The sequence below is a fragment of the Salvelinus namaycush genome, chromosome 32 (assembly GCF_016432855.1).
Source record: "Salvelinus namaycush isolate Seneca chromosome 32, SaNama_1.0, whole genome shotgun sequence".
NCBI lineage: Eukaryota > Metazoa > Chordata > Actinopteri > Salmoniformes > Salmonidae > Salvelinus > Salvelinus namaycush.
Genome location: NC_052338.1, coordinates 12,557,623 through 12,581,352, shown reverse-complemented (window position 1 = coordinate 12,581,352; position 23,730 = coordinate 12,557,623). Strand labels below are relative to the sequence as shown.

Sequence of the window (23,730 nt, the reverse complement as noted above, 5' to 3'; positions counted from 1 at the left end):
AAAATGATAGTTTCCGGATATGACCATACCTAACGCTCGTATTTCTGTGTGTTTATTATGTTATAATTAAGTCTATGATTTGATATTTGATAGAGCAGTCTGAGCGGTGGTAAGCAGCAGCAGGCTCATAAGCATTCATTCAAACAGCACTTTCCTGCATTTGCCAGCAGCTCTTCGCAATGCTTGAAGCACATCGCTGTTTATGACTGCATGCATCCACCATCGATTGAAAATGACTGATTCCGTTAGTTTGACAGAAGTAGTGCCTAGTATAAACACTGAGAAGTTCATGCATGTGATTTATGTATAGCTATTTCTAAATCATAGTTATCATCACCATTACCTGAACTACCTGAATTACCTGAACTGGGCCTCAGTGCCTGTGACCTCATCAAGGTGCTGCTGTAGCACTAGGAGTTCGGTAGAGTAGCGCTCCTCTGTCTCTTTGGCCTGCTGCTGGTAGTAGGCCCTAAGGTGCTCCACCTCCAGTCTGTGGCATTCCTCCAGCTGGGCCCGCTGCTGCTGGACGTCGGCCCTCAACTTCTGGACGTCCTCAGCAGTGTGGGAGGAGGGCGAGGCAGTGGTCAGCTCCCTCTGATCTGGGTAGAGAGAGATAGCCATGCTAATGCTAACACTATGTAGACGGAAGCAGATGGCCTCTATCTTTCCCATTCATTTTGGTATTGAGGCTTGCAGACATTCCAAATGCAGATGGTATAGAATATGGGCACCACATAATTCGGCACCATTTTGGGGTGATTTTGGTTTAGACATACAATGTAGATCAAGATTTACCATCGAGGCCGTGTGTGGAAGTAATAGAGCTGTCGATAATCTTGCGCAGGCTGGCGATCTCCTCCTGACTGCTGCGCTTCAGATCATTGTACCCCAGCTGTATCACCTCAATCTAAGAATAACAAGTAGTTTGACAGCAGAGTTCGTTGGCGTTATCATTAAAGTCAATTAGCTAGAGTGCCTTCAGGAAGTATTCACACCCCTTGACTTTTCCCCTCCCAAAAAATCATAATTGAAATTGTCACTGGCCTACACACAATACCCCGTAATGTCAAAGTGGAATTATGTTTTTAGAATGTGAATGTACCCCACACATACAATTATCTGTAAGGTCCCTGAATCAAGCAGTGAATTTAAAACACAGATTCACCTGCAAAGATCAGGGAGGTTTTCTAATGCCTGGCAAAGGGCACTATTGGAGGTAAAAAATAAACAAAATAAAAACATTGAACATGCAAGTTATTAATTACACTTTGGATGGTGTATCAATACACCCAGTCACTACAAACCTACAGGTGGAGTTTACGGCAGGAGTTTAATGGCTGTGATAGGAGAAAAATTAGATCAACATTGTACAATAAACAAAAAATAAACATGTGAAGTATTGGTCCCATGTTTCATGAGCTGAAATAAAATCCCAGAAAATGTTCAATAAACACAAAAAACATATTTCGCACAAATTTGTTTACATCTCTGATAGTGAGCATTTCTCCTTTGCCAAGATAATCCATTCACCTGACAGATGTGGCATATGAAGAAGCTGATTGAACAGCATGATCATTACACAGGTGCACCTTGTGATGGGGACAATAAAATGCCACTAAAATGTGCAGTTTTGTCACAACACAATGCCACAGATGTCTCAAGTTGACAGAGTGTGCAATTGGCATGCTGACTACTGTAATGTCCACCGGAGCTGTTGCCAGATAATTTAATGTTAATTTCTCTACCACAAGCCACCTCCAACATTGTTTTAGAGAATTTGGCAGTACATCCAAGCGGCCTCACAACCGCAGACCACGTGTAACCCCGCCAGCCCAGGGACTCCACACCCAGCTTCTTTACCTACGAGATCGTCTGCAGACCAGCCACCAAGACAGCTGATGCAACTGTACGTTGCACAAAATGATCTGTACACAATTCCTGGAATCTGAAAATGTCCCAGTTCTTCCATGGCCTGTATACGCAGACATGTCACCCATTGAGCATGTTTGGGATGCTCTGTATCAACGTGGACCACAGCAGGACCACAGTTCCTGCCAATACCCAGCAACTTCACACAGCCATTGAAGAGGAGTTGGACAACATCCCACAGGCCACAATCAACAACCTGATCAACTCTACGCAAAGGATATGAAGCATATGGTGGTCACACCAGATACTGACAGGTTTTCTGGTATCTGTGACCAACAGATGCATATCTGTATTCCCAATCATGTGAAATCCATAGATTAAGGCCACATTTATTTATTTCAATTGACAGATTTCCTTATATGAACTTTAACTCAGTAAAATCTTTGAAATTGTTGCATGTTTCGTTTATATTTTTGTTCAGTGTAGTTACTCCACAATACTAACCTAAATGACAGAGTGAAAAGAAGGAAGCCTGTACAGAATAAAAATATTCCAAAACATACAGTAATACTGCAAAAAAAAAAAAAATGGAAATGCAATGAACTTTTTGTCCTGAATACAAGTGTTATATTTGGGGCAAATCCAATACAACACATGACTGAATACCTCTCTCCATATTTTCAAGCATAGTGGTGGCTGAATTATGTTATGGGTATGCTTTAATAGTTAAGGACTGAGGAGTTTTTCTGGATAAAACAAAAGAAATGCACAGGCAAAATCCTAGAGGAAAACCTGGTTCAGTCTGCTTTCCACCAGACACTGGGATATGAATTCCCCTTTCAGCAGGACACAAGGCCATATCTACAGTGGAGTTGCTTACCAAAAAGACAGTGAATTTTACCCATAGCGGCCTAGTAACAGTTTTGACTTAAATCTATTTCAAAAGCTATGGCAAGAGCTGAAAATCGTTGTCAACAATGATCAACAACCAATTTGACAGATCTTGAAGAACTATGAAAATAATGGGCAAATGTTGCACAATCCTGGTTTGGAAAGCTCTTCGGGGCTTACCCAGAAAGACTCACAGCTGTAATCGCTATCAAAGATGATTCTAACATGTATTGAATACTTATCTAATCAAGATACATTAGTGTTTTATTTGAATTCAAATGTTTTACTTTTTTTTTTACAAAATGGGGCCTCCCGGATGGCACAGCAGTCAGATTCGGGTTCGATCCCAGGCTGTGTCACAGACGGCCGCAACTGGGAGACACATGAGGCGGCGCACAATTGGCCCAGCATCATCCAGGTTATGGGAGGATTTGGCCGGCTGGGTTGTCCTTGTCCCATCGCGCACTAGCGACTCCTTGTGGCGGCCAGGCGCATGCACGCTGACTTCGTGCATGCGAAGCACCCCACAACATGATGCTGCCACCCCCGTGCTTCACGGTTGGGATGGTGTTCTTCGGCTTGCAAGCCTCCCCCTTTTTCCTCCAAACATTACAACGGTCATTATGGCCAAAAAGTTATATTTTTGTTTCATAAGACCAGAGGAAATTTCTCCAAAAGGTACGATCTTTGTCGCCATGTGCAGTTGTAAACCGTAGTCTGGCTTTTTTAATGGCGGTTTTGGAGCAGTGGCTTCTTCCTTGCTGAGCGGCCTTTCAGGTTATGACGATAGAGGACTTGTTTTACTGTGGTTATAGATACTTTTGTACCCGTTTCCTCCAGCATCTTCACAAGGTCCTTTGCTGTTCTGGGATTGATTTGCACTTTTCGCACCAAAGTACGTTCATCTCTAGGAAACAGAACGCGTCTCCTTCCTGGGCGGTATGACGGCTGTGTGGTCCCATGGTGTTTATACTGCGTGCTATTGTTTGTACAGATGAACGTGGTACCTTCAGGCGTTTGGCAATTGCTCCCAAGGATGAACCAGACTTGTGGAGGTCTACAATTTTTTCCCCCTAAGGTCTTGGTTGATTTCTTTTGATTTTCCAATGATGTCAAGCAAAGAGCCACTGAGTTTGAAGTTAGGCCTTGAAATACATCCACAGGTACACCTCCAATTGACTCAAATGATGTCAATTATCCTATCAGAAGCTTCTAAAGCCATGACACAATTTTCTGGAATTTTCCAAGCTGTTTAAAGGCACTGTCAATTTAGTGTATGTAAACTTCTGACCCACTGGAATTGTGATACAGTGAATTATAAGTGAAATAATCTGTCTGTAAATAATTGTTGGAAAAATTACTTGTGTCATGCACAAAGTAGACGTCCTAACCGACTTGCCAAAACTATATAGGTTGTTTACAAGAAATTTGTGGAGTGGTTGAAAAACGAGTTTTAATGACTCCAACCTAAGTGTATGTAAACATCCGACTTCAACTGGGTGTGTGTGTGTTTGTGTGTTATATATAGATATAGATATATATATATATATATCAATAAATAAATGTTTTTTCTTCCAATTTGACATGTGTTTTGTGTTGATCCTTGACAATAAATCCATGTTAATCCCACCTTGCAACCCAAGGGGTGTGAATACTTTTAAAGCACTATCATTCGTCATATCATTATTAACTAGCACAGTTAGAAGTTAAAAAGCTAAGTGCTAGTGTCCTAGCAATTACTGTACAATAATCAAATCATTGTTGCTTTCATCCCAGTCATAACACTGTGATTACATGTCAAACCCTAACAAGAGGTTGTAACGTCTAAACACAACCAATCAATGACGTTTCATGTTTTTTCCCAACAATGCATAAACTGAGCCTAAACCCCACAAAAAGTTAACTAAAATGAACAGTTTTACACACACCGTATTGCCATCTGCCTTCAGTAAGGACTGGAGCTGTAGTAGACGACCATGCTCCTGCTCAATCCTCTCCTTCACCTGCTGAAGGTCTCTACACATTTCTATTGAGCGAGACAGAAGAAATGCCCATTACAAATATGTCCTCATGCAGTTTGTCTCAGGTACTGTATTTGTATCTTAATTACTATAAGATATTTCATGTATCATTCATGTAGCTGTATTTGATGTGTGTATGCAAATGAAAACTGGGGGGAAATACAATATATACTAATTTGTAATTTTATCATGCCACAGTCAAGATCGTTTGGCGACTTATTTATTTGGACTTTTCCGTTAGTCAGCGACTCATTTCATAGGCTGCGTGTTTATGTAGTATTGCTATCATTCGGGTAGACATCACAACCAATAAAGCACCCTTTGCATCCTGTAAAACAGCACTGGGATCCCTGGTTTCTTCCTTTTCAAACGAATGAATCGTCCAGTCCTCGACATCAGTGGGGTGGAGATACTCCAAGAATTCCTCTCCGAAAAGTTTAGCAAAGGACTGTAAAGAGAACGGCAAAATAGCTCTCAAACATATCGATGTCTCAGTGAATATTTGATGCACTCGTGTGGTAATAATCAATGTCCAAACCTGAAATAATTAGGTCAAATAACATTCTCAGAAATCAAAAGTAATTGACAATGCAAAGGAACACTAATCAATACTTGGTTTATTAGGTTTGCTGTGTGTGTCCTATCCTTGTGGGGACATACAATTACCAAAAGTCCCCATAAGTATAGTAAAACCAGGAAAATTCTCTGCTGTGCAGACATTTCCCACATCCCCATCAGGACAAAGGCTATTTTAAGTTTAGGTTTAGAGTTACAATTACAGTTCGGGTTAGAATTAGCGTTAGGGTAAGGGATTAGTGGTTAGGGTTATGGTACGGGTTAGGAGTTTGGTTTACAAGTTAGGGAAAATTATTTTATGGAAATTAGGTTCCCACAAGGATAGAATGAACATAACACGTGCGTGTGTGTAATTAATGTTAACTACCAGGATGAGCTGCTTGCATTCTTCAGACACAATTTGCACCACATTCTGGCACTTGGAGCTTTTGGGATCATCTGTGAAGTCTGAGAAAAAAAACAAAAGCATACAGTATTATTGTCTTATATTGAGCATAAACAGTACACCATAATTCAATTACTAAAATATGATGAAAGCAAAAGTGACTGAATAACTTGTGTGTGAGTCAGTGTGTTGTTTTCTATCTACAGTTTGTAGCATGGTTAAAGTCATGAATGATAGATCAAAAACAACTTCAATGTGGCCCGTCTTAGCTCCATAACCCCAGATACACACACACAATGAAAAATGCATGTGTGCACACACAGTGAAACACACACGCCCGCACCCTTTGGTTCTTTGAGGCGGCCCAGCTCAAGTACGCAGGCACGGGCATCTGTCTGCTCCCGGAGCAGCTCCAGCTGCGCAGCGTGTATCTGAGACAGGCTGATCCGCTGGGCCTCCAGCTGCAGCCTGCACTCCACCTTCACAAATAGACAGAGTGGAGAGAGCATACAATGAGATACACCAGAATGTATATACTCCCTCAGTCTACCTACTGTGGTAGATATTTTGTTATTCCTTATCTCCACGTTGTCTCCCTTTTTGTTACGAACTTCGAGCCGGTTCGTGACAACCTTTAAACAAACATTCCAAATGGTGTACCCACAATATATAATGGACAGTCCATCCAGCACCTTGTTTGAATGAGAACGCCTGTTTCAGATTTTATAAGCGAGACAGGGGGGAGCACCTGGGCTTTAGCACAACAAATGAGGGGCCAGCTATTATCCATTCTTCAGCCAACAATACAATGGGGAGCTGGCAAGGGTTTTCACCCGTCTGTGGATGGATGTGTAAATGCAGATGTGTTTCAGCTACACTTGCGTGAAATTGTGATTTTCATTTATGTTGATGACAATGCATTTTGCTGTGCAGTGTGTTTTTGTGTTGATTGGTAACACTGTTGTTTTCATAATGCTTTGTCACACAGCAATTGATCCAACCAATTTAAGCGATATACTATAAATATTACAGTAGGACATCAAATTGATCAAATTGATGTCAAGCACATGCCTGGTAGCCTAATGCATGTAGCTATGTAGAATATGATCCTGTTCTTTAGCAAATACTGCTTGAAACGGAGGTTGAATAACTGCATACTGCAACTTCCTAAAAAGATTCATAGTTCTTACTTTGGTTATTTCACACTGATTATTAGCACAGTCTGGGCAGTACAACACTTGCTGACACAATAACAACCAAGCATATGACTCTTGAAAATAAAAATCGGTGACAAAAGAAAAGCTTTGCCTTTCATCACAGTCTTACTACTGGGTGCCCATAGTTTCTCTATGAAGCTTTGCCACCTGTTGATTGACCTTCCCAACCCGCTGTACTACTCTCTGATGGATCAAAGGCAGCCACTCAGGCCGGAGCTAAAAGCACAGGCGGATGTGAGCTCAGGTGACATTTACATGCTCTATCGTCTCGTTGTCCCTGTCGTCCTCCTCTCGCTTCGCTACATGGTCGGCCCGACACTCCATCCCATCTACTCTCTTCCCCTGAAAAGAGGAGAAAAGGTAACCATTGTAACAAGAGTTTAAACATGTGAATATAAAACACGTTAACAGTGTTGATGAGGTCTGGCGACAACGCGTATGGCATGTAACACAATGAAGTGCTTACTGAGAAGGCCACACTGTAAACATTAAGACAGCTTCGGAAGCATTTCACAACACCTTTTATTAGCAATTCATTAATATCAATGAATACTATGTCGTCTCAAATATGGTGTACTTCACTTGCACGCAGTACTGATACCAAGAACAAGAGGCAATAGCACCATTAAGTTGTTTTTATAAAGTCATTTATAAATATTGATGTAAATGTTGCTTATGAAGACGCTACTGTGTGTAGTCTCTTCCCAGTAAGAGAAATTGAACAATGTGGTGCACTGATGCAAGATGAGGGACAAATGCTGTACATCTTTGACAATGCTCTACTGAGGTGAAGGCTTGGAGATGTATAATACAGGTGAGACACATGAGTGGCAGTGACATAAAATGGCTTCTCACCTTCGAGCACTTACTCCCTGCAGGACGGAAAGAAACTACAATGTATACATTTCTCTACATAAAAGCAAAGAAGTTCTTCAGCGAGAGAAAGATATTTATGAAAGACAACGACGTATGCTTCATGTCTTTTCATGGCTCTTTTTAATCTTTGAAGAGCATAGTTGTCACAGAATATAATTCTTACATAACAGCTTGAGTAAAGCTTGGTGATTTCAGCGTAATAATTTAAACAATCTGAAAATGTTACGTGGAGTGGAGCGTCAATACTCTGTGTGTTTATGCAACAGGCTCTCCTACAGACTCTCTGTGCATTGAACCAATTGACGCTCCCCCTTCAGCTTCTCCTGCTTTACAATGAGTGGTATGTGTGGCCTGACAACCACATACAAAATATTGAGCTTCTTTTTACCTAAGGGTGTACTTATGTTATTCACTGCCTATGAGAGCCAGCATCTGTCAGGTGCTTTGTAATCAAGCCTATCAATCACTAGAGTCAAAGGCTGAATGAAAAAAAAAAAACGTCAGTGCTAGAACAGGCAAACCTCACCTCAACCAGGTTTTAAAAAAAGCCTTCGGTTCAGTCTATGCAGCGTATGAATACAGATACCATTCACCTGTATCAAATAACGATCAACAATTATAAGATTTAACAAGGGAGTAATGATACATCGTTACGTAATACTGGTTGTGAACGTGATCAACTGTTTACCTGGTTATTTCAACAATAGTCAATTATGTACTGAGCATTAACATAAGACGAATGAAAATGCTCTATAAAACATTAACAGTTCAATCAGAAAGATTGTTTCATCAGACTTATGAAAAGGCAGGGATTGCGAGAGAGACATAAAAAGACAAAAGGCAAGGCACTTATCGTTTCGGTAGTGGGGGCCATTCCAGCTAAGAGGACTGCAGCAGTAGCTGGCTGCTGCGTGTGAATGCCTACCTGCTTCCCAATGTCGTCTCGCTCTCCGTGGTACCCGACGCTGGAGTCCTCCTCCCCGGTCCTCTGCTGTGAGCTCGACGGAACCTGGCTCTCCATCTGAGCCCGCGACTCCCGCTCTGCTGCAGCAGTAGAACCTCCAGCTTTGTTTCTCTCCACCACCCCCTCCTTCTCTCTCTTCTCTTTTGACTGGGCAGAGCTCTGGCGTTTCTTCTTGCCTCGCCGCTGCTGTGTCTTGCGCCTGTCTGACCCAGAGGCTGAAGGCTCTACAGCGGAGCTATGCTCAACAGGTCCCTCCCCCACAGTCGAGACCTGAGATGGGGCTGCAGACGGAGCGAGTGTTTGGCTCTGGTGCCGAGCCTCCGGGGTGTGTCGGAGACGATCTCGCTCTATTTCGGCGGCCTGTAAGGAGGAGCGGAGCACCTCTACCTCCCCTTGGAGAGATTCGATCTGGAGATGATGATCCTTGATGGAGCAAGCTAGGGCTGCAGACTGAACAGGCTGCTCTCTCTGTTGGAGATGTGCTTGGCTCTGAGCAGCTCTCCCTCCCTCCTCTCTCTGCAGTTCCATCTCTCCCTTTCTCTCCTTCAGAGTCTCCCGCTCTCTTTCGAGCTCTTCCTCAAGGTTTTCGTTTTGGGCAATGACCTCTTTGTTTTCTCTCTTGACCTGACTGAGCTCTCCTTCCAGCTCATCCAATTCGCCTTCTGTAACAGTCAGCTGCTCGGTAACTTCAGACAGCCTCACAGCCAGTTCCTCCCTTTCTGTCAGAGATACCTTCAGCTTCTCCATCAGCTCAGTAGTGTCTTTCTCTATCGAAGCATCGCCGTTGTCCTCCATTTGGCTATTTTCCTTGCTCTCCCTCAGCTCCTGAATCTGCGACTGAAGGCTGGCAAGTTGAGACTCAAACACAAGTGTCTCCTTGAGAATCCTCTCTTCCAACTGCGCCTTTACCTCAACAAGGCACGTGTACTCCTCCTTGAGCTCCTGATAGTTCACCTCAAAGTTCTTTTCGGCAAAAGAGAATGTGTTCCTTTGCTTTTCAATCTCCTCTTGCAACTCTACAACTTGTCGCTGCTTTTGTTCATTTTCTGTGGTGAGGGATTTAAATTTTTTCGTCTTGGACTCCACTTCCTCTTTCATGGCGTTGTTGGATTCTATCAAAACCCTATTTTCTGACTCCTGCCCCCTCCATTTGTTGTCCCAGCTCTTTTCTCTCTCCTTGGACTCATTTTCTAGCAGCTCATTCTTTTTCAACAGCATTTGGATTTCCCTTTCCATTCTGACACTTTCTTCTCCACACTTTCTCAGTTCCTCAACCTCCAACTGAAGTTCCTTGAGTTGCGCCACCAGCTCTTCGGCTTTTGAGCTGTGCAGTGCCATCTTTAGGTCGTCTTTCAGTGCAACAATTTGGTGTAACAGCTCGTCCCGCTTGACCTCGTAACCGTTCCGCAGTTCCTCCAGGGCTCGGCTGTGCCGAATGGATGCCTCATTGAGGAGGTTCTCAGCGTTGAGATGGCTTTCCCTCTGGAGGTCCTCCCGAAGGATAATGAGCTCCTCCTCGTGGCTGAAGAGGAGCTGTGTCCTCAGCCTCTCCAGTTCCGACTCCTGTGACTCTGCCATGCGGTCCAGCACCGCGTCCTTCTCACGCTCCATCATCTCCAGTTTGATCTTGTAGTTGGTTGTCTCCGACTCGTGCTTGGCCTCAATCTCTTCTGCAGACTCTGCAGCGGCGGCTAGCTGGGCCTTCAGGTCATCGATGGTTTCCTGGAAGCGCTGCAGCTCACCCCGACAACGCTCATGGACAGCAAAGTTCTGGGAGGCCTGCTCCATTTTGGCATGAGCTGAGCGGAGGTCCTGGAGCAGGTCAGTCACCTGACCCTGGAGGTTGAGCTTCTCCTGCGCCACCTGGGTCAGCTCCTGTCTGGCCTTCTCATGGAGAGCCTGGGCCTCTTGGAGCCTCTGCTGAAGCTCTGCGATCTTGCCCTTAAGCTCGATCACCAACTCGGGACTGGGACTGGGCGCGGATTGCTGAGCTCTTAGAAGTGCTAGATCTTCGCAATGCTGCTCCGTGACCCGCTCCAGGGCCGCAGAGTGCTGCAAACGAAGTTCCAGCTTCATCTGGACGATCTGCTCACCGTACATCTCATCTAGCTCTGCCCGAAGATGCTCCAGCCTGCGGGCTGAGTCCTCTTCCATTCTCTGGAAGGTGTCGCTCTCTGACAGGCTCCCCTGATGGCATCGCTTCTGGAGATCTTCCACAGTGCCCATTAGCTGCTGGATTTCACTGGAGGACATCCGCTCCTTCTGCCTAGAGGCTGAGAGTTCGCACCTGCTTGACTCCAGCTCAAACCTACAGCTATCCAACTCACCCTTACTGCTCTCCAGCTCAACCCTACAGCTATTCAACTCACCCTTACTGCCCTCCAGCTCAACCCTACAGCTAACCAACTCACTCTTAGTGCTCTCTAAGTCCCTCTTACAGTTATCCAAGTCACTCTTACAGCTCTCCAGCTCTTGAGCCTTTGAGGACATTTGCTGGTTGAGGCCGTTCAAGCATTTCTCAGAGGCCGTCAACTCACCCTTTAGCTGGTGGAGGGAGGAGTCATGTTCTGACATGACTCTCTCCTGCTCGGCAATCAGCAGTTCTTTCTCGTTCATCTTCTGTGCAAAAGTCTCCTCAGTCATCCTTCCCACCTGTGTAAGCTCCACCTTGAGCATGGTCAGTGTACGCTCATGTTCTGTTATTATTGCAGTTTGTTCCGAAATCAGCAGGTCTTTCTCATTTAACCTTTGTGCAAATGATTCTTCTGTTCTTCTTCCCACCTGTGAGGGAAAAGTAAGAATTAGACATACAGGTAAAATGTCAAATATAATTCAAGTCTCATACTAAAACGGTTGAAATAAAACTTCTACAAAACAGCCCTTAAACTAAATTAAGTTTTTGTAAGGTAATAAGCTAATAATAGTAAGAAATGTAATCAGATTTCAAAATGCACCCTGTAATCAACCACCTTTAAAAGAGATCCATTGAATAGATCAATACATTTCATACAAGCAGACGATTTCACCTGAATGACAGGCATTGACTAACACCAACTACGCAGCCGCCTCACCATCTCAGACTCGTTGAGCCGGTGCTGGAGCTGGCTGACATGCAGCAGATGCTCCTTGCTCATCATTTGATGCGCTCTGACCTGGCCATCCATCTCCTCCAGCTGCTGCTGGTATTGGACGAGCTGCTGCTTGGCCTGCAGGAGGTCCTGCGCTGTGCTGCTGTGGCTGGTGTTCCTCAGTGTCTCGCCTGACTGCAGCTGTCAATCAAACCAGAGGGTGTTCATGTTCCCATGGAAATTGGGGAAAACAACAATATCACCACCACATCTGCTGTATAATTATTACAAGGGTAATAAAATCCATTAAATGTTGATAGAGCAGAGAAAAGCTTGAGACAGAATAAGATTGCATAGGACTAGCACAGGTATGTCTAACCTAGAGTTGCAAAATTCCAGTAACTTTCCCCAAATTCCCCGTTTTTCCAGAAATCCCGGTTGTAGGATTCAAAGAATTCTGCTTTTCCCCAACTGTTTACAGGAATATTCCAACAAGGTTCTCTGGAAAACCAGGGAAAGATACCGGAATTTTGCAAACGCCCGATGGGACTCCCAATCACGGCCAGTTGTGATACAGCCGGGAATAAAACCGGGGGCTGTAGTGATGCCTTAGCACAGATGCAGTGCCTTAGACCGCTGCGTCACTCGGGAGCCCCTTCATTAGGAATGCTTTTCCAACAGTCTTGAAGGAGTTCCCACATATGCTGAGTACTTGTTGGCTGCTTTTCCTTCACTCTGCGGTCCAACTCATCCCAAACCATCTCAATTGGGTTGCGGTTGGGTGATTGTGGAGGCCGGGTGTGTTTTGGGTCATTGTCCTGTTGAAAAATAAATGATAGTCCCACTAAGCACAAACCAGATGGGATGGCGTATCGCTGCAGAATGCGGTGGTAGCCATGCTGGTTAAGTGTGCCTTGAATTCGAAATATATCACTGACAGTGTCACAAGCAAAGCACCCCAACACCATCACAACTCCTCCGTGCGTCACGGTGGGAACCACACATGCGGATATCATCCGTTCACCTACTCTGCATCTCACAAAGACACGGGTTGGACCCAAAAAACACAAATTTGGACTCATCAGACCAAAGGACAGATTTCCACCGGTCTAATGTCCATTGCTCGTGTTTCTTGGCCCAAGAAAGTCTCTTCTTATTGGGGTCCTTTAGTAGTGGTTTCTTTGCAGCAATTTCGCCATGATGGCCTGATTCACGCAGTTTCCTCTGAACAGTTGGTGTTGATGTGTCTGTTACTTGAACTCTGTGAAGCATTTATTTGGGCTGCAATCTGAGGTACAGTTAACTCTAATGAACGTATCCTCTGCAGCAGAGATAACTCGGTCTTCCTGTCCTGTGGCGGTCCTCATGAGAGCCAGTTTCATCATAGCGCTTGATGGTTTTTGCTTCCTGCAAGCACTTGAAGAATCTTTCAAAGTTCCTGAAATTTTCCGCATTGTCTGACCTTCATGTCTTAAAGTAATGATGGACTGTCGTTTCTCTTTGGTTATTTGGGCTGTTCTTGCCATAATATGGACTTGGTTTTTTACCAAATAGGGCTATCTTCTGTACACCACCCCTGCATTGTCACAACACAACTGATTAGCTCAAACGCATTAAGTCAAGAAAATCCACAAATTAACTATTAACAAGGCACACCTGTTAATTGAAATGAATTCCAGGTGACTAACTCATGAAGCTGGTTGAGAGAATGCCAAGAGTATGCAAAGCTATCATCAAGGCAAAGGGTGGCGAAACAATATATTTAGATTTGTTTAACACTTTTTTGGTTACTACATGATTCAATGTGTTATTTCCTAGTTAAGTTTTCACTATTATTCTACAATGTAGAATATTGTATTTTCAATAAATATTGTAAAACCCTGGAATGAGTAGGTGTGTCCAAACTATGGACTGGTACTGTACATGTGACCCGTTTCAGGAAACTAGGCATTTGTCTCAAGTCCCGACTTCACAGGTGAGAAATTTTAACGTCTTCTTTTTTTAAAAATCAAAATGCGTTTTTTGGTGGAAATGCCATCTGGAACATGTGAACTTTCATGTGCCTTAATTACAAACTTGTATGAAAACTGTAAATACGAATACAATTGTTAAATTACGAGCCTTGCTGGTTAAGCCAAAGAAACAGACAGCAACCTTCCCACTAGCCATGATTGGCTGAGATAATGAGTGGGCTGGACATGCCGAGGAGAGAGGATTGGTTTGCCATATAGAAGGCTTCTGTCTATTTGAGCTGGTTAGTCTGATGGTAATCCTGTCAAACACTGCTTTTTTAAAATGTATCGCGTAGTGGAGCTGCATAAGTGTTTCTCTCCACTTTCTGGAGGATCGAGTTTTGAATTCAGTGGAATTAGATTCATGATAGCTAAAGAGATAGTGTACTGTTAGCTAGCTAGCTAATTTTAGATGGCTGGCTCCCTAGCTAACGTTATGTGTAGTATTCGTATCCCAGAACCATTTGCTTTGCTAGTTAGAGCCTAATGTTAGCTAGCTAGCTTTGAATCTGGTTGGTTAGCTACCAGCCGATTCAGGCAGGGTAGTAAGGACATGATTTGGCACTGTGTTCATTGTTGTTTAACTTGCTAACATTAGCTGGCTGGCTCGTTAGCTAACGTTACGTGATGTGTGTGATCTTACACGTCGTTTACCTAGCTAGGTTCTTGTTAACCTAGCTAGCTAGCGAGCTAGATACATGTCTTAAGCTCAAGTGTACAACACCCATTGAATATGAACGGTGTCAGTAAACGTCAGCAAAAAAGCAAAATGAAATTGTTGCCAGCAGAGCTCGTTAGACTGTTTTCATGTTATCCAGGAGGTAAACAAATCATCAGCCAGAGCATCAAGTGCGTGCTCTGAATGCCCCGAGAGCGAAACGAGATGGGTGGGGCAAAAGCTTAAGATGGTGTGAACGATGCTGAATGGGAGTAGACAAAGAGCTCTTCACTAGATACCAAAACATTCAAAGGTAATTTTCTCAAAAGTGAGTTTATCATCAACTTTCAAAGCAGAATTACTTTGGAGTACTTGGAGTACAAAAGGCTGAGAGAGGCTGGACTGAGGGCTTGTAGGCCTGTTGTAAGGCAGGTCCTCACTAGACATCACCGGCAACAACGTCGCCTATGGAACAAACCCACCTCAAAACTGCAGTGTACAATATACCATTTTGTAGCTCTGAGTCTCTACTTTTATCCAATGTAAAAAAGCACTATTTCAAATTTTGTTACATAAGACCAAATCCAGGTGGTAAGTCACATATACATTCATAAACTCAGCAACAACAAAAAACGTCCCTTTTTCAGGACCCGGTCTTTCAAAGATAATTTGTAGAAATCCAAATAACTTCACAGATCTTCATTGAAAAGGTTTGAACACTGTTTCCCATGCTTGTTCAATGTACCATAAACAATTAATGAACATGCACCTGTGGAACGGTCGTTAAGACACTAACAGTTTACAGACGGTAGGCAATTAAGGTCACAGTTATGAAAACTTAGGACACTAAAGAGGCCTTTCTACTGACTCTGAAAAACACCAAAAGAAAGATGCCCAGGGTCCCTGCTCATATGCGTGAACGTGCCTTAGGCATGCTGCAAGGAGGCATGAGGACTGCAGATGTGACCAGGGCAATAAATTGCAATGTCCGTACTGTGAGACACCTAAGACAGTGCTACAGGGAGACAGGACGGACAGCTGATCGTCCTCGCAGTGGCAGACCACGTGTAACACCTGCACAGGATCGGTATCTGAACATCACACCTGCGGGACAGGTACAGGATGGCAACAACAACTGCCCGAGTTACACCAGGAACACACAATCCCTCCATCAGTGCTCAGACTGTCTGCAATAGGCTGAGAGAGGCTGGACTGAGGGCTTGTAGGCCTGTTGAAAGGCAGGTCCTCACCAGACATCACCAGCAACAACGTTGTCTATGGGCACAAACCCACCGTCACTGGACCAGACAGGACTGGCAAAAAGTGCTCTTCACTGACGAGTCACGTTTTTTTCTCACCAGGGCTGATGGTCGGATTCGCTTTTATCGTCGAAGGAATGAGCGTTACACCGAGGCCTGTACTCTGGAGCGGGATCGATTTGAAGGTGGAGGGTCCGTCATGGTTTGGGGCTGTGTCACAGCATCATCGGACTGCGCTTGTTGTCATTGCAGGCAATCTCAACGCTGTGCATTGCAGGCAATCTCAACACTCATCCTGACATGACCCTCCAGCATGACAATGCTACCAGCCATACTGCTCGTTCTGTGCGTGATTTCCTGCAAGACAGGAATGTCAGTGTTCTGCCATGGCCAGCGAAGAGCACGGATCTCAATCCCATTGATAATGTCGGGGACCTGTTGGATCGGAGGGAGAGGGCTAGGGCCATTCCCTCTAGAAATGTCCAGGAACTTGCAGGTGCCTTGATGGAAGAGTGGGGTAACATCTCACAGCAAGAACCCCCCCCCCTCTTTGTTCAGGGACACATTATTCAATTTCTGTTAGTCACATGTCTGTGGAACTTGTTCAGTTTATGTCTCAGTTGTTGAATCTTATGTTCATACATGTTATGTTTGCTGAAAATAAACGCAGTTGACAGTTTCTTTTTTTGCTGAGTTTACATACATATACACACACTACCCTTCCAAAGTTTGGGGTCACTTAGAAATATCCTTGTTTTTGAAAGAAAAGCAAATTTTTTGTCCATTTAAAACAACATCAAATTGATCAGAAATACAGTGTAGACGTTATTGTTGTAAATAACTATCGTAGCTGGAAACTGTAGATATTCCATAAAAAAAAATCTGCTTAGGCGTACAGATGCCCATTATGAACAACCATCACTCCTGTGTTCCAATGGCACGTTGTGTTAGCTAATCCAAGTTTATAATTTTAAAAGGCTAATTGATCATTAGAAAACATTAGTGTCTAGTTTGAGAAACAGATGCCTCAAGTCCTCAACTGGCAGCTTCATTAAATAGTACCTGCAAAACACCAGTCTCAACGTCAACAGTGAAGAGGCAACTCCGGGATGCTGGCCATCTAGGCAGTTGCAAAGAAAAGCCATATATCAGACTGGTCAATAAAAATAAAATGTTAAGATGGGCAATATAACACTGACACTGGACAGAGGAACTCTGCCTAGAAGGCCAGCATCCCAGAGTAGCCTCTTCACTGTTGATGTTGAGACTGGTGTTTTGCAGGTACCATTTAATGAAGCTGCCAGTTGAGGACTTGAGGCATCTGTTTCTCAAACTAGACACTAATGTACTTGTCCTCTTGCTCAGTTGTGCACCGGGGCCTCACACTCCTCTTTCTATTCTGGTTAGAGCCAGTTTGTGCTGTTCTTTGAAGGGAGTAGTACACAGCATTTTATAAGATCTTCAGTTTTTTGGCAATTTCTCGCATGGAATAGCCTTCATTTCTCAGAACAAGAATAGACTGACGAGTTTCAGAAGAAAGTGCTTTGTTTCTGGCCATTTTGAGCCTGTAATAGAACCCACAAAGGCTGATGCTCCAGATACTCAACTAGTCTAAAGGCCAATTTTATTGCTTCTTTAAATCAGGACAACAGTTTTCAGCTGTGCTAACATAATTGATAAACTTGGATTAGCTAACAACGTGCCATTGGAACACAGGAGTGATGGTTGCTGATAATGGGCCTTGGTACGCCTATGTAGATATTCCATTAAAAAAACAATCTGCCGTTTACAACAATAACGTCTACACTGTATTTCTGATCAATTTGATGTTGTTTTAAATGGACAAAAAATTTGCTTTTCTTTCAAAAACAAGGACATTTCTAAGTGACCCCAAACTTTTGAACGGTAATGTACATAAAAATGAACACCTGCCTAATCTTGTTTTCTTCTTGTATTATAGACTAGGGTTGGATAATATGGTATAATGTAATGTAGTGTAGTGTATAGATTAAACAAGAATGTCTTACCTGCTGGAACTGAATGTGCAGTTTCTGGCTCTGCTCAGTCATCTCCAAGAACTCCCTCATGACCTCGTCCTTCTCTTTGCGAGACTGCTGCAGATTGGCTGTGAGTTGGGTGATGATGCCGTCTCGCTGCTTTAAGGCATCCTTGAAGTCCTGCAGCTGGAGGAGAAAAAGAAGTGCAGTGTGTATACCTTGCATAATCAACGTCAGTGATTCACAAGTCACACTTTAGTATGACAAAGAAAACAGTACACTGGCTTGACTTGATAAAGACAAAATGTGGTCTCAACAACAGAAGTAGCTAGTTGTGATATTTAAGGGTAGAGGTGATTTAAAGGAGTATGGGTGGTAATACAACCATTGAAAAGGGAAATACCAAGAATAGTTTATATGTACTTGTTACGTGTGTTTGGCAATTCACTTGATCTTCACAGAAATCTCATATATTTAAGTAGTAATCTGAATATCAGTATATAAATGCTTAGAAATAGGTTCCTTGACAGATAAGAACGAAAATAAGTAGGCCTAAACTACTGCGAACAAAACCATACAAATTATTGTAATAGAGAACCACAGAAGTGAAAAAAGGAAATATTAATCATAACATTAATTTTTAACAGTGACCCCTGCTGGGTAGCAAAATTATTATCAATATGAGAGCTGCACCCTCAAAGGAAGGTCAGGCCCTTAGTGTGGGCTCAGCAAGGCCAACCCCTTATGCAATCTGGTTGATGAATTAAGACTCAAACACACACTACAACAAATGTTAATGTTTCATGAATATTTGCAGATGACAGGTGAAGCAGGTTATCTACTATTTTCTAAGTACCAATCTTAATTCCTTCATACATACACATAGAGCGCATATTACCTGTTGTACCCCCTCTGAGCCGAAAGCCACTCTAAATTCCTCCAGCTCTCGGCTCAGCTCCTCTACCGCGAGAGTCTTGGCAGCCAGCTCTTCCTCCATGACCTGTACACTTCCACCCCTTGCCTCCTGCTGAACAGAGCCCACTTCCTCCTGTCGTGGGGGGGGGGGGGGCAGTGGCTAGATTAGCAATTACCTAACATCCAAAACTGACACAGAATGGAGGGGGAAATAGTAGCTAGCTTAGCATTTAGCTAACCTACAAAACCACCACTGAAGCAATTAGTTAGCATCCAAGGCCGCCACAGAACTGAGGGGAATGGTAGAAATTAACTAGCCAACATCCAAAACTGCCAAAGAACTGGCAGCCATTAAAGAGCACGGTGCTGGCAATGGTGCCCTCTTTCGCTTTACCTCTGTACTTCACTACTCTTAGCTTATCCGTCACACTCCCCGCATTTTTCTTTCTACCTCGCTCTATCTTCTTTTCCTCAGAATGATTTTACTTCTTTACTCTCAAGCAGAAACAGTCAATCACTGCCTTTGTTGTCACTCAGACTCTGTCCCCTCCTTCTCCCTTTTCTCTCTCCCTCCATCCCTCTCTCTTCCTGCCTGAAAATAGCAGGATTACCCGTGTGCCTTGGCAAATGAGCAGCTCTTGCATCCCTGTCCAACACCCTCTTCTCTAGCCACCATTCCATCCTCCAATCCCTCTTTCTACTTCTGTTCCTCCCTCTGTTTTCCTCTCTCTGGTCTGACTTCCAGAGTAATTTACACATCTGAAATGTCAAGCAGCCCCCATTCCATACTCCCCATCTCTGCTGTTAAAATGGGGTGTAAAAGTTAAAGTATGACGGCAGCAGCCCACGGACAATGCTGCACTGTAGTCCCTGGCCTTGAATCAAAACCACTTCACAAGCGCACACTGAGGATTCCAGGAGTAGAGAATAAAAAGCAACTTGGTTAGTGAGTTAGTCTGAGGAAAATCTCAGGGTTAGGAGGTCAGAATGCAGTGTGGAGACAGAGCAAAAATGTTACAGTAAAAAAAGACCGTAGCTGGTTGTCTATTTAATTGTTGTACTGTACCCAGAAAAACTCCTTGTAAGTCTCCATTGGGTTCTCGGTCATCTCAAGGCAGCCATTCACCTGTTAATTCACAATACTGTTTGGTAAAGCAGGGAGATTTCATGGTTCAGCTTCCCATTGTTCACTGGTGTACAGAATGTAATTAAATTTGGAATTTTGGTTCTGTCGTCCATGTCAAGCTTTAAAGTAATGATTGTCGCCTTCTCCAAACCGTTAAACTCGGTGTCACAGGCAAAGCTATTAATGGCGGCTCTGTAGAAGAGGAGAGGGGGGTGAGGTGCGACGGGACTACTTTGACTTGTCAAGTTCAGATAAATGCCAGACGGGGACTTGGGGAGCAGAGTGCCTGGCAACAAGCTAGCCAAGTCACATCGTCTGTTCCAAAAGGCAACCTGGGAAAAGGCAGGCCTGTCCAAGGACCTAATCCCCAAACCGTAACACTAATCCTCAATAGCAGAGGACCTTATTAACAGATCTAAGATCAGCTTACCCTCTGTCAAATCTGAACCTTAACCACTAGGGGAAATCGTTTTTTAATGTGCGATAACAAGACATTTTGCAATTTGGGTGAACTATCCCTTCAAGTACAGTGTATTAACTCCATTTAAAAGTGTTCTCTGGTGTAAACTACGACGAAGTTAACTCACCTCGGAGGAGTAGTCTTCGGCTGTGGTGGACACTTCACTATCTGGCTGAAATAGGAAACAAGAGGAGGATTCATCAGACAATTGTATGGGGAGGACCATAATAGGCCCCATAATAGTCACCAGTACAAGTGGCCCACACAAACAAGCAGAGGGAATGGGGCCTCCCGAGTGGCGCAGTGGTCTAAATGCTAGAGGCATCACTACAGATCCGGGTTCGATCCGGGCTGTGTCACAGCCAGCCGTGACTGGGAAACCCACGAGGTGGCTCACAATTGGCCCAGCGCCGTACGGGTTAGGGGAGGGTTTAGACAGCCGGGATGTCCTTGTCCCATAGCGCTCTTGCCTACTTTTATAAGACAGCTCCTTTTCAATGGAATAATGGCCATGATCATTAAAGCCTATTCTAGAGGGGCTAATTTCACTTTAACAAGATTAAAAGTTGGAACACCATGGTGCAAGACGAGGAGAAATGAGAGCTTTTATTGTCCGAGTTTATGGCATCGGCCGATAGTTCCTGTAGCGGGCCGGGCGCATGCACGCTGACACGGTCACCAGTTGGTGTGGCTTGGCAGGGTGCGTTTCAGAGGACGCATGTCTCAACCGTCGCCTCTCCTGAGTCCGTATGGGAGTTGCAGCGATGGGACAAGACTAACTACCAATTGGATATCACGAAATTCAGGAGAAAAAGGGACAAAAAAATGTATACATTTTTAAATATAATTTAAAAAACAAGCATAGGGAAAAACAAAGCTTCAAAGTGCATTAAAACTGATGGACCATAACATGAGTATGCAGTTTCAGCTAAAACAAGCCCATCCTAGGTCAATATTGTGTGTACAGTTAGAATTCTGCTGTTCATGATATGACAAGGCTATTGTTCTCTCATTTCCGATTAGTCTTTGTGCAGCCAGTTCGGGTCAGTTTCGGGAGAAGAATGGGTTAATTATGGCGATGTCAAATGCTGTCTACCCGTTTGACCTACATTCAATGGGGAATTTTGGAAGCATGGTGTGCCACATTCAATCACCGGGTGCAACCTACTTTTATAAGACAGCTTCTTTTCAATGGAATAATGGCCATGATCATTAAAGCCTATTCTAGAGGGGCTAATTTCACTTTAACAAGATTAAAAGTTGGAACACCATGGTGCAAGATGAGGAGAAATGAAATGAGAGCTTTTATTGTCAGAGTTTATGGCACAGTAGGCCGATAGTTCCTTTATATTGAGGATTGAGAGAGACTTTGAAATGCTTAGATATCAGCAACAATTTAGCCTATATTCCTTGGACTGTGCTTGTTGAATTCTGGTGATTCTAGGGGAGATAGAATAGGAAACAGCGTTTTCCTATTCTAGCAACACAAGATGTGACGTCTTAACTTCTTATGGCTGGGGGCAGTATTGAGTAGCTTGGATGAATACGGTGCCCAGAGTAAACTGCCTGCTACTCAGGCCCAGAAGCTAAGATATGCATATTATTAGTCGATTTGGATAGAAAACACTCTGAAGTTTCTATAACTGTTTGAATGATGTCTGTGAGTATAACAGAACTCATATGGCAGGCAAAAACCTAAGAAAAAATCCAACCAGGAAGTGGGAAATCTGAGGTTTGTAGGTTTGCCTATCCAATATACAGTGTCTATGGGGTCATATTGCACTTCCTAAGGCTTCCACTAGATGTCAACAGTCTTTAGAACCTTGTTTCAGGCTTCTACTGTGAAGGATGAGGGAATGAGAGCTGTTTCAACCAGGTGTCTGGCAGAGTGCCATGAGCTCACTCAGGCGCGCCCCCGTGAGAGGTAGCTGCGTTCCTTAAGACAAAGGAATTCTCCGGTTGAAACATTATTTAAGATTTATGTTAAAAACATCCTAAAGATTGATTCTATACATCTTTTGACATGTTTCTACGAACTGTAATGGAATTGTTTGACTTTTCGCCTGGCCTGCGCGTCATGAATTTGGATTTTTTAACTAAACGCGCAAACAAAGAGGTATTTGGACATAAATTATGGACTTTATCGAACAAAACAAACATTTATTGTGGAACTGGGATTCCTGGGAGTGCATTCTGATGAAGATCATCAAAGGTAAGTGAATATTTATAACGCTATTTCTGACTTCTGTTGACTCCACAACATGGCGGGTACCTGTATGGCTTGTTTTTGTGTCTGAGCTGTGTTTTTCTGTGACCAGGTACTGACCTAACATAATCAGATGGTGTGCTTTCGTCGTAAAGCCTTTTTTGAAATCGGACACTGTGGTGGGATTAACAACAGTTTATCTGTAAAATACTTGTATGTTTGAGGAATTTTAATTATGAGATTTCTGTTGTTTGAATTTGGCGCCCTGCACTTTCACTGGCTGTTGTCAAGTCGATCCCGTTAACGGGATCTCAGCCGTAAGAGAAGTTTCTGATTGTTGTCATGTTTGCAACTTTGTCCAAGATCATGTGGGGATTGGAGTTACTTAAAATGTATCTAAAGTATGAATAAGAAAAGTGAATATGAATTTCAAAGATAGGCAAGCTGCTTATCATGGATTTGATTGTATTAGGAACGTCAGATAATCAGCAAATCTGCCTCTATTATACCACTTGTGTCAGATGGGAACCGCAGTTCATCTGTTTGAGATATGCGCCGGTGAGAGACAATACAACAGGTTAGCACTCGCACAGATCACTGTGAAGCAGTCTGCCTATACAAGTGCCTTGGAGGGGAACACTTTGAAGCTGGTGTTTCCACAGCAACCCCTCTCTGCAAGGGAAGTTGTATGGCTACTTAGAACATCTCCATGTTCATTCAATGGTGCGCCCAGGGCCAATTACACCCTTTGTCTTGGAAATGAAAAACCCATTGTTGTGAGAACAAACAGACTAAAAACAAAAAGGTTTTAACTAAATGTTTGAACCATTTATCAGTCTCATTATTACAAATATGGATTCAGATAAGTCTGAACTCAACGGCATGAGTCTAAACTCATGAGCATCTTGGACCTACGAAAATGTTATCATTAATGACAGAAGTGGAAAATTCATGACAAACAGTTAGACGCGGTGCTGCTCAAAATGTCTGCATGCCTATAGAAATACAGTAGGAGAAAGTGCTGAGCTATACCTCAAGAATACCAACCACCAAAAGAAAAGACAGGAAGCAGCCACTCTATTCAATCACCTCCGGGTCCATTTTGTGCTGCAAGGTCACAAAGCTCTCCAACAAAAGAATGAGGCGGCTTAAACAGTTTAAAGGCAATTCTGTTGCCACGGCAACCCATCATTTCCTAGTCACATTCGGGTAGCAAGGAGAGAAGAAATA

General features: G+C 43.5%; 1 protein-coding gene across 1 annotated transcript in view; it reads right to left on the bottom strand.

Moving 5' to 3' along the window:
• Positions 1-357: 357 nt before the first annotated feature.
• LOC120026837 (A-kinase anchor protein 9-like) overlaps positions 358-23,730 on the bottom strand; it is a 44,420-nt gene continuing 21,047 nt past the window's right edge. Inside the window, exons 3-15 of the mRNA XM_038971547.1 lie at positions 20,422-20,466; positions 19,775-19,834; positions 18,692-18,841; positions 17,824-17,979; positions 11,871-12,068; positions 8,761-11,580; positions 7,215-7,301; positions 6,086-6,221; positions 5,725-5,804; positions 5,100-5,229; positions 4,689-4,786; positions 796-907; positions 358-599 (exon numbers count right to left, since the gene is read on the bottom strand). Coding sequence (XP_038827475.1) covers positions 358-599; positions 796-907; positions 4,689-4,786; positions 5,100-5,229; positions 5,725-5,804; positions 6,086-6,221; positions 7,215-7,301; positions 8,761-11,580; positions 11,871-12,068; positions 17,824-17,979; positions 18,692-18,841; positions 19,775-19,834; positions 20,422-20,466 — 4,314 coding nt within the window. The remainder of the gene's footprint in view (positions 600-795; positions 908-4,688; positions 4,787-5,099; positions 5,230-5,724; positions 5,805-6,085; positions 6,222-7,214; positions 7,302-8,760; positions 11,581-11,870; positions 12,069-17,823; positions 17,980-18,691; positions 18,842-19,774; positions 19,835-20,421; positions 20,467-23,730) is intronic.